This window comes from Stenella coeruleoalba (genome assembly GCF_951394435.1).
Source record: "Stenella coeruleoalba genome assembly, chromosome: 2".
Taxonomy (NCBI): Eukaryota; Metazoa; Chordata; class Mammalia; order Artiodactyla; family Delphinidae; genus Stenella; species Stenella coeruleoalba.
The window spans coordinates 33,772,960-33,791,609 of record NC_137147.1 but is presented as its reverse complement, the minus strand read 5'-3'; the positions used below and the strand labels follow the sequence as shown (position 1 = coordinate 33,791,609).

The window sequence follows — 18,650 nt, the reverse complement described above, 5'->3', positions numbered from 1 at the left end:
AGCACAGAAGGCATAAGGACAGAAGTAGCCTTTGTCAGGCCAGAAATAACCACTGACAGAAATGGATGCAGCTCTAAGTTCTCAGCTATTCAAAGCACGCATGTGCACACACTCAAAAAGGGGCTGGCTCACAAGGCCTATTACTGAGCAGGTGACTATTAGCACTAGACCCCACCACCAAGAAGGCAAAAGATGCATCCCCAGATCAGAAGCAACAAGAAGGCTTTTCAGTTCATATATGGCATATGAACAAGTGGATGAGGAAACCACTGAATGAGGCTGAAATAAATCCCAGTTACATTGGCTTATAAAGCATCAGGAAAAAGGGGTTTTAAAAATAAAAGATGGGGATTTTCAACTGATTAGGCTTAAAAAAGAACAGTAAGGTCACACAAATCAACCCCAGATTCGGAACAATAATTCTACTGCAGGTGGTTTGTATATCTAAATAGTTTCTGAAACTAATAATTTTAAAGCAAAATTATTATTTGGAATTATCTCCCCCCTTTTTGTTTTCAGGGCTTTTTGGGTCACAAATGACCAAAGTCACTATACACCTTTCATCTCACTTTAACAAACTCTACTTGCCAGCCTTTTCTCACCCTCCTTTCACAAGTGAATTTTGAAAATTTAACATTCTTAAATACTCTAGTTTTGACATCAGGAATGTCAGGCTAGTATCATTTGACTATCTCTTAAACTATATTCAGGATGTATCATGAAATAGGATTTGTTTAAAATTGTGCCGTTAGCCTTTCTACATCCGTGCAGTCTGCACTGGTGGGCCCTGTTCACTTCTCTCCCACATTACTGGTCAGGCCATTTCTACTTTGTGGTGTGGAATATAATCCCAAATGTAACACATAAAATTTAATCTTTGTGAAGTTTTATTCCTTTAACCGTGTTCTCTAGACAGTTTGAGAATACAGGTTTTCGGCTTAGACAGTCTAATTTTATAAATGAGAATACTGGAGGCTAGAGAGTCAGTCTGGCGCACTTTCTATCACAACAAAGTAAGGTGTTAGCCCGCTTTTTAAGAAGCAGCCTGCTTTCTCTACTGTATCTGGGCTGTTGGGCCATCCTGATATAAATGTAAGGGAAAGCATGGGTTAATTTTGTAACAATACTCTGATAAATTAAAAGCCTAACTGAACTTTGGGGGCATATGTGAGAAAGAAACTGGATCAATGAGTCAGACTACAGGGTCCAGATGTAATATGAATAGGTAACACTTGTGTATCACCACTACACACCAAGCACTGTTTTATACATAAAGGATACAAAGAAATCTAAACAAGCAAATTGTTTGGAATGATCTGCATTAAATTCAGTAGAGGTGGGCACCCAAGGGGAAAAGGGGAATTGGATGCAAGAAAGAGGATAAGGTGGAAAAAAAGTCAAGTATGCACTGATGACATGAACTGTATACTCTACAATATGGTTAATCATTGTACCACAGACCAGTAAAGGAAAAGACAGCTGAAGCTTACCATGTGCTCATTCTCTACAGCATATGTACCATATTTCATGTCTCCTCGACCCCCAGGAGTGGCTGTCAAAGGTGTGCTTCTCACTTCCCGATGGAGTTTGGCAAGGTCCTTCCGGTAGGTTCGAAGCTTAGACATCATAGGGTTACGAAAAGATAGGGGGGCATAACGTAGTTCCTCTTCCATCTCTGCCAGCTAGGAAGGCAGAAAGTAGTGAGTAGATGGTCTGCTTCTGTTCTCTCTCATATGGGTAATACGTCTAGTTTGGACTAATCAAACCACAGATCACCGTCAATAAATACTCAACCATGTGGTCCAGGAGGGCAGGAACCACATGTGACACGTTCACTTCATTACTCTTAGTGCCTGGCACAGTGCCTAGCAGGCATAGAACAGGCCTTCAAAAAGTATGTGATGAATGAGTGAGAAAACTAACAAGTACCTTATAGCTTATTAAACATTTTTTACATGCATTCTCTCATTTATTCCTCACAACAGATCAATAAGGTAGGAAATACTACTTCTACTTCATATATAAGACTTGATGAAACCTGCTCAAGATTACATAACAAGAGAAGTCAGGATTCAAAAATCTTCAAATTCTCTTTTCAGTATACCAAGTTCTTAGCTTGTTATGGTTCAAGTGCTTTCATGAAGCACTCTGAGATCTACTGTACTAAAAATGCTACGGGTATGGCATCAAGGTTCTTCCCTTCCTCCTCCTTCTGAAAATCAACTGTTTGTCTCCATGTCAGAATAACCAGGGGTCCAAATCATTCCCATTTTTCTGGGATAAGTAAACTGTAACACCTAGACCCAATTTACAAGAAGCCGTCTGTCTGGGATGGCCAGAGTAGGACTGGTTAATTTTTTTAAGTTCAGGGAAAGAAAGTATCTAAGCACCAAACAAATAAATTGGTATTAATTAAAAGGTTTTTGAAATGCTACCAAGATGTTAAGTGAAAAAGAAGACTGGCTCTGTAACAGGTATCATGGATATGCCCAGCTGTACACAGGTATTAGAAAAGTTTCTGGTACTCCCATTATGAAGGAGATAGTTTCCACAGTCTGGTAGGCTGATCCTTCTTAAAATAGATGCAGAATAGAGAAAAGGATGCAGATAAGCTTAACTTCTCAGAACTGCATTGAGATAAGGAAGTTGTTCTTCAACAAGCAATAAAGAAGTTCTCTGGCTTAAAAAGAATTTTTCAGTCTACTCTGGAGTAGCAAATACTAGGGGCAACTATTTCTTTGGAGTACTACCAGGGACCTGGATTTTAGCTCCATCCTCCTAAAAGGTTTTGCTGAAGCCAGAGCACAGTGATATGGAGAACAGAGGACCCTTACTTCTAAAAGGTGAGAGCAAAACTTGCTTTTTGTTTCTTTGTTTGTTTTTTGTTGTTGTTAAAGAAAAGGCACAGATTAAGAGAGAAGCAGTTCTTAAACTGCTCAGCAACCTGGACCAACATCTGACAAGCTTTGGGTCCTGACTGGGAACTCATCCTGCCCATGCATGCCTTGCCGAAGGTACCAAATCCTCCTGTCGTTTAAAACAGAAGGGAACAGGGACTTCCCTGGTGGTCCAGTGTGGTAAAGAATCCGTCTTCCAATGCAGGAGACGCAGGTTCGATCCCTGGTCAGGGAACTAAGATCCCACGTGCTGCTGGGCAACTAGGCCCACGAACTACAACTACTGAGCTCGCACGCCTCAACTAGAGAGCCCACGTGCTGCAAACTACAGAGCCCACGTGCCACAACTACAGAGCCCATTACTAGAGAGAGAAAAAAAACCCACACGCCACAACTAGAGAGAAGCCTGCCCACCACAACGAAAGATCCTGCGTGCTGAAACTAAGACCCGGCACAGCCCCCAAAATAAATAAATAAATAAATAAATAAATAAATAAATAAATAATAAAATAAAAACTACACTGACATATATGCAAAATTCAACACTCTCCAAAACAAACAAACAAAAAAAAACCCCAAAACCAGAAGGGAACATGGCTAGAACCACCTCTGAGCTCCATTTTGTGTGACAGTAAGTTTAACAAAGGAGAATAACTGATCTCAATGGCCAGCTTTTAAAATGAGATTTTAAAAGACCACCCAGGCAGAAGTATGAGAATGTCCTTATTACAGCAGCAATGTATTATCAAAGACTCATTTCAGGAGAGTCTCCAAGCTTTACCCATTTGTGTTTGCCTGTCAACACCCAGCCCCATCAACTGGCCTCATTTGGTAAGAAATAATCAAAAGCAAGATCAATGGACAGGAACAGTTAATCTGTGATCAGGTCACAAGCATTACTTCTGGAAAAGACCAACAAACAGGAAGAAGATATAAGGACTTGTTCCTTGTTCTCACCGTTTCATTTGCTTCCTGTTGCTTTTCATCAAAATCTCTGATCAACTTCTTCTTCTCTTCTGGAAAAGACAGACAAGTTTTCAATGCTCAGTCCTGCTTCCAAACATTCCTAGAGGCTATATCCCCTGCTTAGAATAAACTCCACATTCCTTTCCTGAGGGTACTACTACAGTACTTAATCACCCCTAAAAGACATTTAGAAACATAGGGGAACTAGTTATCACAGTAACTGGGGGGAAGGGAGAGGGACGGTATTACCATTGGCATTAAGTGTCCAGGGAACAAGAGTATCTATGCTATGGACAGTCCTGCATAACAATGATCTGGCCCCAAAGACCAACAGCATCCCTACTAGGAAAGACAACAGGTCTAAATCAATCATTGTCAGTCATTTTTCACCCATCCTAACAGGAACCAGGCACACTTTCATCAATAAGAATGTTTAACAATACTAGTTCTCTGAAATCTTTGTCCCCATTTTCACTCCCACTGTAAATCACATCTCTATATTAACCCTTATCCACTGCTGTTCTCCAAACAAATTCAAAATCCACCTACTCTGCTCACTGGAGAGACTGCATGGTATACAGCACAAGTTTCTTAGCCACACCCACGGGCAGTGGTATGGGAAATGACGTAAAATACCACTGACTCACACAGGGAAAGTCACTCCTTGTTCAGTACTTTGCATCATATCATTTTAGTGCTAGTATGTCTTTAACAACTAAAAATTACTAATCTCCCCTTTTAACAAAAACAGAACAGGCTTTAGCTTCAAAGCAATAACACAGCACTGTTTTGCCTTCACTGTATTTTTTCTGATCATTTAGACAGGTTCTATAGATTTTCCATTTAAGGTAGTGATATAAAATTTCCTTTTAAAGTAACTTTATGTATTAAATAAATGCATTTTACATGAAATACTCATATAAATAAAATGATTAATTATAGTAAAATGGTGGTTGGACACAGCAAAAATGTTGAAGGGAGTACTGGCATGCTGTCACCTGGTAAACATCTGTATGGGGGAAGTGCTGGTGAGTAAAGGGGCTTAGGTTCTGGTTCTAGCTTTGGGTCTGACTCAACATGTAAGCTTGGATAATTCTCTTCATCTCTTTGGGACCTAACCTCCTTCCTTGGCTATAAAATGAGGAGGTAGATCATACCTAACAGGCATAGTTTTTTTTTTTTTTTAATTTTTTTTTGGCTGCATTGGGTCTTCATTGCAGCATGCGGGCTTTTCTCTAGTTGCGGTGAGCGGGGGCTACTCTTCGGTGCGCGGGCCTTCTCTTGTTGCGGAGCACGGGCTCTAGGCACGCGGGCTCAGTAGTTGTGGCTCACAGGCTCTAGAGCACGGTCTCAGTAGTTGTGGCACACAGGCTTAGTTGCTCCATGGCATGTGGGATCTTCCCAGACCAGGGCTCAAACCCGTGTCCTCTACATTGGCAGGCGGATTCTTTACCACTACGCCACCAGGGAAGCCCTTATTAGGGCTTATTAGCATATCTAACAAGCAAAAATTAGTCCTATTTATGAGTTTTTTTTTTAATGTATACATCCAAATGAATGTTCTCCCTGGAAATCTATACATAATCTACTTATTACCACAAAGTTGTCATTGCTTACAATATTTTTTGAACTCATCTTTTGGAATTATGTTCACAATCTGGGGATATAGTTTTCTTTAATTGTGGTAAAATATATACATAACATAAAATTTACCATTTTGACTGTTTTTAAGTATACAGTTAAAGGGCATTAAGTACATCCACAATGTCGTGCAACCATCACCATTATCCACCTCTAGAACCTTTTCATCATCCCAAACTGAAACTCCATACCCATTAAACACTAACTCCCCATTTCCCCTCTCCCTGGACTCTGGTAACCACCATTCTACTTTCTGTGTCTATGAATCTGACTACTCTAGGCACCTCATATAAGAGGAATCTTACAATTTCACTTACCATAATGTCTTCAAGGTTCATCCATACTGTAGCATGTATAAGGACACGGTCTTTTTTTTTTTTTTTTCCGGTACGCGGGCCTCTCACTGTTGTGGCCTCTCCTGTTGCGGAGCACAGGCTCCAGATGCACAGGCTCAGCGGCCATGGCTCACGGGCCCAGCCGCTCCGCGGCATGTGGGGTCTTCCCACACTGGGGCACGAACCCGTGTCCCCTGCATCGGCAGGCAGATTCTCAACCACTGCGCCACCAGGGAAGCCCAGGACACGGTCTTTTAAAAAGCTCAATGTGACTTCTAAATACAAGCCAGCACTTCCATCAACTGAAGAAAGAGCAATCTTTTCCAATGCCAAGAAAACAGCTGAGTTGTGCTTACAAAGGGATGGCACGTGGGTACTCGACATGCTGTCCTAAGATTTTCTTGGATAATTCTGTTTACCCTGATTTTCATCTCACACCTTGACTTTAAAGCCAAATACCATGTAAGATGTAACACCACTGTAATGCTTTATATGCATTTACATTTTGTTAATCACAACAGCATCTAGCATGTCAGCTGTCCACTGCTTTTCAAATGATCATAAATCATTTTGCTTGTGTATATTCTATATTCTCAACTTGAGATCAAGCTCCTTCTGAGTAGAGAAATTTACTTTTTCTTTTATACATCCCATAGCTTCTAGAACTCTAAACCTGGTAGGGTACTCCTTAGACACTGCTATTGCCTACAAGAGCAAACGACAATGCACCCTTTACTAAGCTGCCTTCGTTGTCATGTGACATTCCCTAAATAGGTACTCCAGGTAAACTATTTCTCACTACACACCACTCACAAAACCCAGGGTTTTTGTTTTGTTTTGTTTTGTTTTGTTTTTGCCGTAAGCAGGGCTCTCACTGCTGCGGCCCCTCCCCTTGCGGAGCACAGGCTTCGGATGCACAGGCTCAGTGGCCATGGCTCACGGGCCCAGCCGCTCCGCGGCACATGGGATCTTCCCGGACCGGGGCACAAACCCGTGTCCCCTGCATTGGCAGGCGGACTCTCAACCACTGCGCCACCAGGGAAGCCCAAAACCCAGGGTTTTTTGTTTAAAAAAAAAAAAAATAGGAGAAAGTTCAGCCCTGGCAAAGGGCCTACTTCTTGACTAACCATGATGTAACTGAAATAAGTGCCAAAGCAGCTGTTATTATCCTTGAGTAGTCTGCGTTTTCAGCTATCAGCAGTGAAATAATATCTGCAGTCAAGAATGGCCACTTCCATGGAGAGCTATCATATTATTTTGTAACAAGCATTCACTAAAGTGTTGAGTGTCGTCACTCCTCTGAATAGGCACATCTCCAAACTCAAGCACACTCACTTCTGATCCAAGATGACAGTATTCTCTAAGTGCATTCCCGTCCTAGATTTTTCTACATCTCTATTAGTCATAAATTCTCCTCCTTTATTCTTTCTTTGTTAAAAGACATGAAAATCTGCATTCCTAAGAATGACTCAAAGAAAGTAGCTACATAAATAAGAGTGTGGGGGGGGGGAAGGAGGCAGCACACAGAATCTTGATCCTTTCACTAACTTCCCTGCATGATTCTGTTATTCTCAGTCTTTTTGGAATACTCTGCTCTCTATCTAATTTCATAAGGCATGCATTCTACTAGGAGTGCTCTACAACTTATACACTTTTAAAGGTTCAAGAGGTTAAACCCCTACCCAACTGAGAGGTATTAATAGCTGTTCCTTTATGCTTTAGACTCAGAATTGTGAAATCAATGAATATAAGAGCTGAGATGGACCTCAGAGATCATCTAGTCTAACCTTCTCATTTAGCAGTTGAGGAAATTAGAGCCTGCAGAAACTGTCTTCCCCAAGGCCACAGAAGGAGTAGATGTGTAGCAACACTAGTTCCAGAATGCAAGTCTCCTGACTCCCAACCCAGTGCTTCTGTACACTATAGTGTTGAGGGGCATTTTCGTGCTCCCAGGTATACAGGTATAATATGTTCAAACCTCTTAATTTTTTATGGAGTTAGAATTAACACTACAATCAACTACAAAACAACAGGACTGATACTGGGTAGAACAGACACCAGAAACAAGAGTGAGCTACTCCAAATAACACTATCCCCTACCCCACATGCCTTCCCAAACCCTTCACCTGTGACTGACTCACTCTGAAGCTGAATGTTTGGTAAACTGGGTGGATGGCCGCACAATGCCCCGGACATGGAATAAAATGGAAACACCCAGCTCTGAAAGTGCTAGAGGAAACCTACCTCATGTTCGACCAAGGTGGCAGCCTCTCTTTCTTATAGGCTATTTGAATTGCCAGCCCAAGAATGACTAACCTTGGTCCATCAGAACTGTGGAAATAACTTCAGTTTCACCAGGATCTTTAAAATCTGTGATTAATGTTTTTGGCGCCCCATTGTGGCATTTCTAGGACCTACATCCTCTTTGTAGACCACATGGTTACCTGATCCTCTCTAAGCCTGTTTCCTCAACTATAAATAAATATAACGGTACTGACCTCATACAGTTGTCTGAAAGAGTTAAAAGAGACAATACACATAACAAACACATAACAAATGCCAAGCATATTAAGGGTTCAATAAATAGTAACTACCACTGTTTTTTAAAAGTAAATTCCTAGGTAGGAAAAACTAAGCAAAAACAAAATTCACCAAAGAATATGAAGAGTGTTGGAAAAATTAAAATTCTGCAGTTAGTGAGTAATTGTGTTTACCAACCTGCTACATATGGTCCTTCATAGTTATTATTTTTTCTGGTTTCTAAAATAATGGAGTCTCACGTATAGATACTGAGATTTAAGTGAATTAAAATGAAAAACTTTCAATAATTTTATAATGTTCATTAATAATGTGCCTTCAAAAAAAATAATGTGCCTTCAGGTGCTACAAAACTAAAAGTCATGACTATAGGTGACTATACTTACTCTATTAATTGGATAAGAATTTATAGCAGTCTGAGGTATTTGGAGAGACATCTTCATATGCTGCAAAGCTAAGACTAGAAATTATGGTTGTAGGTGCTTAATGTAATATTATATGGATTAATAATTATCACATATGCTAATGGATTGTCACTGTCATACAAAATTCCTAAAGTAGGACACATTGTGTCTGTTATCCTATCCTTTTTTTAAATAGGTAGATAGATAGATAGATAGATAGATTTTAAAAGTGGTGAAACTGTGGAAAACATGGCAGAATAGAAATAAAATCACACTGAGTTTTTATAACCAATCATATATTATTACTATTTTCTTTCCAACAATTCACAGTATTTATACAATCATTCAACAAATATTTATAGAGCACCTAGTATGTACTAGGCACTGCTCTAGGTGCTTAGGATACATAATTAACCAAACAGACAAAATATAGAGCTTATGATAGAAGAGGGAACACTTCCAAAGTTTTTTAAGAGGCCAGCACTACACTGATACCAAAACCAGCGAAGAACACCACAAAAAAATTATAGGCCAATATCCCTGGTGAACACAGATGCAAAAATCCTCAACAAAATAATAGCAAACTGAATGGCATTTTCTATAGAAATAGAACAAACAATCCAAAAATTTTTAGGTAACCACAAAAGACCCCAATTAGCCAAAGCAATCTTGAAAAAGAACAACAAAGCTGGAGGCATCATGCTTTCTGATTTCAAACTACAGCTGACTCTTGAACAACAAGGGTTTGAACTGGGCGGGTCCACTTATACACAGATTTTTTTCAATAGTAAATACTACAGTACCACATAACCTGTGGTTGGCTGAATCTGCAGATAGTGAGGAAACTTGGATAGGAGGGCCAACAAGTTACACTCACATTTTCAGCTGCGCAGAGGGTTGGCACCCAGGGTCAACTGTATATTACAAAGCTATAATAATGAAAACAGTATGGTACTGGCATAAAAACAGATTCAAAGCTCAATGGAATGGAAAAGAGAGCCCAGAAGTCAGTCCACACATATATGGTCAATTCACTTACAACAAAGGAGCCCAGAATATACAATGGGGAAATGTATTAGGAAAAACCCAGTCTTTCTCCCTCCTATCTTTCTCTCCTGTATAGGAAAAAACTTAGTCCTTCCTCCTGTTGTTTGTTTCCCGTGTGTCTCCTTTACTACTCACAAAGAACACTTCACTTTTGGTCACCGAATGTATGGGTTTTTTCCCCACAGCAGCAATTCTCTGAGACACCAGCTGGGTGTCCTGCAATTCGACTCAATTCTGACGCTATCTACCCAGAGATAGTATCAGATTCCAGAGGTTCAGGGCTCAGTCCCACAAGACTGGCCCCACCACCACCTCAGATGCCAATTGCAAGTAGTAGGTCCTCAGGTTACCCACAACTTCTGTCCAATTTGGTTACAAACTGGAGGTTCCCATGACCCCCTCCTCAGATTCAATTAATATGGTAGAAAGGCTCACAAAACTCAGAGAAACACTTACTTAGGTTTACCAGTTTATTAAAGGACATGATAAAGGATACAGATGAAAAGCCAGATGAAGAGACACATAGGGCAAGGTCTTGGAGGGTCTCTTTCCCCTCCTGTTCTGTCCCGCAGGACCTTCTGTCCCCGCAGAGTTGAGGTGCACCACCCTCCCAGTGTGGATATGTTCAACCACCTGGAAGCTCTCTGAGCCCCATACTACTGAAATTTTATGGAGGCTCCCTCACATAGACATGGTTAATTATTAATTCCATTTGAAGCCCCTTTCCCTTCTCCAGAGAAGTGTGGAGCAGGACTGAAAATCCAAGCTTCTAATCATGGGTTGGTCTTTCTGGTAACCAGCTCCCATCCAGAAGCCACCTAGGAGCCCACCCAGAGCAGCCTCACTGAATAAAAGATGCTCCCAGAAATTACAAGGGTTTTAGAAGCTCTGTGCCAGGAGAGAGAGAAATATTTGTTTCCTGTTCCCTCACGGAAAAGGACAGTCTCTTCAATAAATGGTGTTGGGAAACATTTGACAGTCACATGCAAAAGAATGAAACTGGGCCACTATCTTTACACTATATACAAAAATTAACTCAAAAAGGATTAAAGACGTGAATGTTGACAATGATATTTTGGATTTGGCACCAAAAGTAAAAGCAACAAAAGCAAAAATAAACTAGCAGGGCTACATCAAACTAAAAGCTTCTGAGAGATCCTAGGCAAAACATGCTCTGGCATAAATTATACCAATGTTTTCTTAGGTCAGTCTCCCAAGGCAATAGAAATAAAAACAAAAATAAACAAATGGAACCTAATCAAACTTACAAACTTTTGCACAACAAAGGGAACCATAAACAAAACGAAAAGACAACCCACAGAATGGGAGAAAATATTTGCAAACGATGCAACCAACAAAGGCTTAATTTCCAAAATATGCAAACAGTTCATACAATTCAACGACAAAAAAACAAACAACCCAGGGCAGGGCTTCCCTGGTGGCGCAGTGGTTGGGAGTCCGCCTGCCAATGCAGGGGACGTGGGTTCGTGTCCCGGTCCGAGAAGATTCCCACACGCCGTGGAGTGGCTGGGCCCGTGAGCCATGGCCGCTGAGCCTGCGTGTCCAGAGCCTGCGCTCCGCAACGGGAGAGGCCACAACAGTGAGAGGCCCGTGTACCGCAAAAAAAAAAAAAACCCAAAAAAGAAAAAGAAAAAACAAAAAACCCCCAAACAACCCAATAAAAAATGGGCAGAAGACCTAAATAAACATTTCTCCAAAGAAGACATACACAGATGGCCAGTAGGCACATGAAAAGATGCTCAACATCACTAATTATTAGAGAAATGCAAATCAAAGCTACAATAAGGTAACACCTCACACCAGTCAGAATGGCCATCATTAAACAGTCTACAAATAACAAATGCTAGAGAGGGTTTGGAGAAAAGGGAACCCTCTTACACTGTTGGTGGGAATGTAAATTGGTGCAGCCACTATGGAAAACTGTATGGAAAAGAGTTGCCATATGATACAGCAATCCTACTCCTGGGCATATACCCAGACAAAACTATAATTCAAAAAGATACACGCACCCCTATGCTCACAGCAGCACTATTCACAACAGCCAAGACATGGAAACAACCTAAATGTCCATGAACACATGAATGGATAAAGAAGATGTGGGATGTGGGGTGTGTGTGTGTGTGTGTGTGTGTGTGTGTATAAATAAATATATATAAAACATTGGAATATTACTCAGCCATTAAAAAGAATGAAATGCCATTTGCAGCAACATGGATGGACCTAGAGATTATCATACTAAATGAAGTAAGTCAGAAAGAGAAAGAGAAATACCATATGATATCACTTATATGTGGAATCTAAAATACGATACAAATCAACATATCTACAAAACAAAAACAGGGGGACTTCCCTGGGGGTGCAGTGGTTAAGACTCCTCCTGCTAATGCAGGGGACACTGGTTCGAGCCCTGGTCCAGGAAGACCCCACATGCCACAGAGCAACTAAGCTCATGCTCCACAAAACTACTGAGCCTGTGCTCTAGAGCCTGCGAGCCACAGCTACTGAAGCCCATGTGCCTAGAGCCCGTGCTCCACAACAAGAGAAGCCACTGCAATGAGAAGCCCGCGCACCGCAACGAAGAGTAGCCCTAGCTCGCTGCAACTAGAGAAAGCCTGTGCACAGCAATGAAGACCCAATGCAGCCAAAAATAAATTAACTAAAAAACAAACAAAACAGAACAGGGACTTCCCTGGTGGTCCAATGGTTAAGATTCTGTGCTTCCACTGCAGGGAGCAAGGGTTAAGATCCTATATGCCACGTGGTGCAGCCAAAAAAAAACCCAAAACAAAACCAAAACCAAAACCAAACAAAAACAGACTCACAGATATCGAGAACAGACTTGTGGTTGCCAAGGGAGAGAGGGGGTAGGGGAGAGAAGGAATGGAAGTTTGGGATTAGCAGAGGCAAACCGTTATATATAGGATGGATAAACAACAAGGTCCTACTGTATAGCACAGGGAACTATATTCAGTATCCTGTGACAAACCATAATGGAAAAGAATAGGAAAAAGAATATATATATGTATAGCTGAGTCACTTTGCTGTACAGAAGAAATTAACACAACATTGTAAATCAACTACATTAAAAAAAAAAGGCAAAAAACACACACCAGAAAATACATTGCTTGAAAAAAAAAAAAAGCTTCTGGATAGCAAAAGGAAACTATCAACAAAATGAAAAAAATTTATTTACTGGGAGAATATATTTGTAAATCATATATCCGATAAGGGGCTAGTATCCACAATATATAAAGAACTCATACAAATGAATAGCAAAAACCCAAACAATCCAATTATAAAATGAGCAGAGGATGTGAATAAACATTTTTCCAAAGAAGACATACAATGGACAACAGGTACATGAAAAGATACTCAACTTGACTAATCATCAGGGAGATGCAAATCAAAGACACAATGAGATATCCCCTCACACCTGTTAGAATGGTTATTATCAAAAAGACAAGAAATAACATGTGCTATAGAAATTCAAAGAGATATCAGTATGGCTGATAGCAGTTTTAAATGCCTTCATGAAAAGGATCAAATTAAGCAGTTTAAACATTTAAACTTCTTCTTGTTACTTAAGTAACAAGAAATAAACAAGAATGCCAATACATGCTGGCTGTGTGATGCTTTTAATATCATATGAGAAGGCATCTATAAGAGTGAACTGATTATCCATTTAACTAACTTCTTCAGGGGTCATTTTTAGAATTAGATTTGCTTATGCTTCCCATTAACAAAAGAATGATTCTCATGTAAATGTTAAAATTTTAAGCAGTGTTTTATGGACTGAGGCCAACATTTTCTTCTGGAGAAAGTAGTCTCTACAATTGGAATGTAATTAATAGAAAACCATGATTTGATTTTCAAATCATTAGTTTCGTACATAAGCATTCATTCAATGAGTACCTGTTGAACATACCTACAGAAGATTAAATTGGCAGGTCAGATTTCACCTGCAGATTTGCTCTGTTTGGTCCATAAAGCATTTGAAAAATATCTGAGTTGGGGGCTTCCCTGGTGGCACAGTGGTTGAGAGTCCGCCTGCCGATGCAGGGGACAAGGGTGCGTGTCCCGGTCCAGGAAGATCCCACATGCCGTGGAGCGGCTGGGCCCGTGAGCCATGGCCGCTGAGCCTGTGCGTCCGGAGCCTGTGCGTCCGGAGCCTGTGCTCCGCAACTGCAACGGGAGAGGCCAGCAACGGGAGAGGCCACAACAGTGAGAGGCCCAGGTACCGCCAAAAAAAAAAAAAAAAATGTAAACAAAACAAACAAACAAAAAATATCTGAGTTGGTGGCTCACAAATAAAAATCAAGAGGCTTCATGTATTTAAAAAAAAAGAAAGAAAGAAACAACATGTGTTGATGAGCTTATGTCCTAGATCAGTGGCCTTCAAACTTGACAGGCATCAGAAATCCCCCAGAGGGCTGTTAAAACAGACTGTAAAAACAGTTAATGATTCAATAAGTCTTCGGTGGGAACCAAGATGTGCATTTCTAACAAGTTTCCAGGTGATGCTGATGCTGTTGGTTCAGGGATCATACTTTGAAAACCACTGTTCTACTGAAAGGAAGACGAATAATATACTATAAATATCATAAATATGTAAAGTGTCTGGGCTTCCCTGGTGGCGCAGTGGTTAAGAATCCGCCTGCCAATGCAGGGGGCACGGGTTCCAGTCCTGGTCCGGGAAGATCCCACAAGCTGTGGAGGAACTAAGCCCGCGCGCCGCAACTACTGAGCCTGCGTGCCACAACTACTGAAGCTCACGTGCCTAGAGCCCATGCTCTGCAACAAGAGAAACCACCGCAATGAGAAGCCCGCGCACCGCAACAGAGTAGCCCCCACGCACCGCAACTAGAGAAAAGCCTGCACGCAGCAACGAAGACCCAACACAGCCATAAATTAATTAATTAATTAATTTAAAAAACTATGTGAAGTGTCTAGTGTGTTAGAAGATACGTGCTCTAGAAAAAAAGGGAAAGTAGTGCAAGGTAAGGGTAGTTGTATACAGAGCTGGTATTCTTATGTTTTATTTAAATAAAATATCCAATTTCCCATATAATAGGAATAATGGCTAATCGCTGTTACTACTGTTAGGCAGTATTTTAAGGGCTTTACATATATTAGCTCGCTTGATCCTCAAAAAATCCCTATGAAGTAAATATAATGACTGATTCCCATTTTGCAAAGGACACTAATTATGTTAAAGTAAGTTGTTCAAGGTCACCAAGCTATTAAGAGGTGGACCCAGGATATGAACTCAGGCAGTCTGGCTCTAGAATCCTTGCTGTTAAATATTACAATACCCTGCCTTTCAACTCATGTATCTTCTTCATAAATGTTATTTTTAATGGTAGGAGAAGAAATATCTGTCAGGCTAGAATGGACATACGTTCTCTATTCTATGTAATCACTCTTGATGTTCTCATCCACAACCCAAACAAGCCTGCTTCTACTCTTACATTTCTTAAAATTATCATTCACTCAACTGACCAAGTGAGAAAATGCAGACATTCTTGAATCTGTCTCCCTCACTCCTCATGTCCAATCAGTATGGTTAATTTCTGTCCAGAATCACCTCTTGGATTTGGGACTCTCTAGAGTCCCATGTTACCTAGATGACTGCCATAAAGGCTCCTAACATGGTCCCTGGTATACAGATTCTTGTGCCTCTCTTTCATCCTCTACTCAGCCACCAGCATTCTCCTTCTAAAATTAAATCTAACCATATTAGTCAGCTATTTGAAGTCCTTTACTGATTCTCCATATCAAGTCTCGATGTCTTAATGTGACACTTAGGTCCCTTAACTGTCTGGCTGTGTCTTACTTTCCTCATCTATTACTATTCTCCCACACATACTTTTTTTTTTTTAATGAAACTGGCAGCCACTCTTTATTAAGAATCTTTTTTTTTACATCTTTATTGGAGTATAATTGCTTTACAATGTTGTGTTAGTTTCTGCTGTATAACAAAGTGAATCAGCTGTATGTATACATGTATCCCCATATCCCCTCCCTCTTGCATCTTCCTCGCACCCTCCCTATCCCACCCCTCTAGGTCCCACACATATCTTAAGCTCCAGTAATAGTTGTGAATCTTTGATTTTTTTCTTCCTTTGTTGCCTCTTCCCATTTCCCCTCTCAGGCAGACTCCTGTTCAACCCGTGACACTCAGTTAGAAGTTCCCCTTTCTGTGAAGCTTCCCTCTTGCTCCCCCACGCCCATGTTAGGTTTTTCTGTCATGGTCTCAAAACTATCTTAGGACTCATCACACACTTTGTTGTAAATTTGCTCCCATTTAAGGCAAGAACTCTTGGAACTTCTCGGGGCTCAGGACACTAACTGATACGTAATTCTCAATAAATGTTTATTGAAAAAACTGAATTCAATTACAGAGCATAAGCTAAATGCAAGGGATGTGTTATGTACATTATTCAGTGCTTCATAATTCATGGTGGAAAATAAAGCTTCATTGGTGGAAAGCCTATGAAGTAGTCTCAGGACTAGAAAAAAGAGGAATCAGAGATGAGGCCTGGTGTGTTTGCTTAGTTAAATTCAACTTATTTGACAAATATTTATTGAGAAGTATGAATAAAGTAGTGAATAAGAAGACTAAAAGTTGTTGAAATTCTTATAACCTGCGGATATGTGTATATTCTATTTACTTACTCATTGAACAAAGCATTACCAGCAACTCGTGTTAGAGTATTTTGCACTTGGGTAGAAATTCACACCTTTTTGAGTGTCCTCTTTGCAGGAATTAGAAGTTTAGGTAGATGACAAAAGTGAATATAACTAACTCAGTTTTCTATTTTTCAAAACAGAATGTCCTTTGGCATTATTTAGCCTTACAGAAATAGACATTGCAAAATTTAACTCAACACAAGGCTGAAAAAAAGGTCTATTTTTCAACCATGTAAATCAGATCCCATCACTCTCCTGTTCTATATCCTTTAACTGCAAGCCACTACATTTAGAAAAAGATGCAAATCTTTCACCCTGGTGTACAAGGGCCCATATGCAATCTGGCCCTGCCTACCTCTTTAAAGCCTCATCTACTACCACTAACTATCTCCTCTGCTCATTCCACCCCAAACACACTGCCTTCTTGTTCTTCCTAGAACATACCAAGCTCATTTCTGCTTAAGGACATTTGCAGTACTATTCTGTCCTGACACTCATTTCTCCCAGATTTTTGCGTGGCTTACTCCCTTACTTCAAGTCTCTGCTCAAATGCCACCTCCTCAAAGAGGCCTTTCACAGCCACCCAATTTAAAATTAGAGCCCCCCCCCATTGCTTGGCCCTGCTTTATTTTCCTGTATTGCCCTTAACACCACCTCTTAATATTTATATATTATCATCGACCCATCAGAACAGGGATTTGTAAGTCTTTTCACTGTAATATGCAATATTACCAGCATCTAGGGACAGTGCCTGGCACACAGCAGCCTCTCCCAGTAAATGTTAAACAAAGGTATGAATTTCATTCTCACCACAGTCATTCAATTCACATGACCTTGGGTAACACACAGACCAAACACTCAAGCTTTGACGCTTAAGTAAAAGCAATAAAAGTCTCATCTGCTTTGCCATCAAGATCTATTTTTCTTAAGGCAAAGAACTATAGGAGACCTTCCTATACAGATTCAACTGGAAAACTCTTAGCTCCTCCAAGCAAAGCTTGCAGCACTCTGAATTTTGAAATCAAGGGGCAAGAGACAGTCTAAACAGAGAGTTCATAAGGGGACCACACCTAAAGACCACAATCCTGATTTTAAAGACCAATCCCCCTCACGACTGGTTATTTACCAACCCCCAAAGTTATGATTCCCTTGGGTTCTTAACCCTTTTTGTGCTACAGATCCTCTGCCAATCTGGTGAAAACTACGGACCTCTTTTGAGAATAACACTGTTAAATGTATAAAACAAAATACACAGCAGAAACTAACACAACAATGTAAAGCAATTATACTCCAATAAAGATATTTAAAAAAAAAGAGAGCTACAAAAGAAAACCCGATTCTACTCAAATACCGGATCGCAGGCTTAGGTCCCCTACACTCTTCTTGCCATAGTGAAAATGAAACGAGAAAAATCTGAAGGCTACAGGAGGATCAAGAGGGAGATGACACTCCGAGGTGCATCCCTGAGCACGCTAAGTGGCGGCAGGGAGATCCTGGGCGCCGGGACCCAGCCAGCCCTAGGGGGCGTGTCTGAGAATGAGAAGCGGAGAGAAGGGAGGGAGGGTCTGGGAAGGGGGTGGGAGCTCTTCTTCCCAGAGCTGGCGGAGCTGGGTGCCCCTGGGCTCAGCCTGACTCCGCCTCACCTGTCCCAGCCGTCCCCAGGAGCCGCTCCGGCACCCCTCGTAGGTCTTCATGGAGACCGCGGAAGATCTCATGTAGTTTCTCGAAATGCTCTGAGGAGGCGGCTGAGTTGGCCATGGCGCAGGCCGCTCTCTAGCAGCGGCAGCCGAGATTCCGGGCACGGGGCCCGTTCCTACTCCGCCGTCAGCCGCCCAGCCGCGCAGGCATTCCGGCGACCGCCGCCACCGCAGCTCAGGACGAGGCGCTTCCGGGGCCGCGGCGGGGTCCTCCCGAGTCGGAACGCCCACCCCCTGCATGGCGTCACTGACGGCGCGCCGGGCGCCAAAGCCTGACGGCAAGTCGGGCGGGCTGCGCTGCCCAGGCTACTCCTGAGGGAGCGGTGGCTCTCGGGCGCGAGCGGCAGTCTCGGAACCCCGGCATTAGCCAGTCCGGGGTTGGGAAGAGGCCACGGCGGAAGGGACTGTGGGAAC

At 41.5% G+C, this 18,650-nt stretch overlaps 1 protein-coding gene across 1 annotated transcript in view; it reads right to left on the bottom strand.

Moving 5' to 3' along the window:
• Positions 1-18,650, bottom strand: part of VTI1B (vesicle transport through interaction with t-SNAREs 1B) — a 23,058-nt gene extending 4,408 nt beyond the window's left edge. The window contains exons 1-3 of the mRNA XM_079914751.1: positions 18,183-18,650; positions 3,855-3,913; positions 1,491-1,682 (exon numbers count right to left, since the gene is read on the bottom strand). Coding sequence (XP_079770877.1) covers positions 1,491-1,682; positions 3,855-3,913; positions 18,183-18,297 — 366 coding nt within the window. The 5' untranslated portion in view covers positions 18,298-18,650. The remainder of the gene's footprint in view (positions 1-1,490; positions 1,683-3,854; positions 3,914-18,182) is intronic.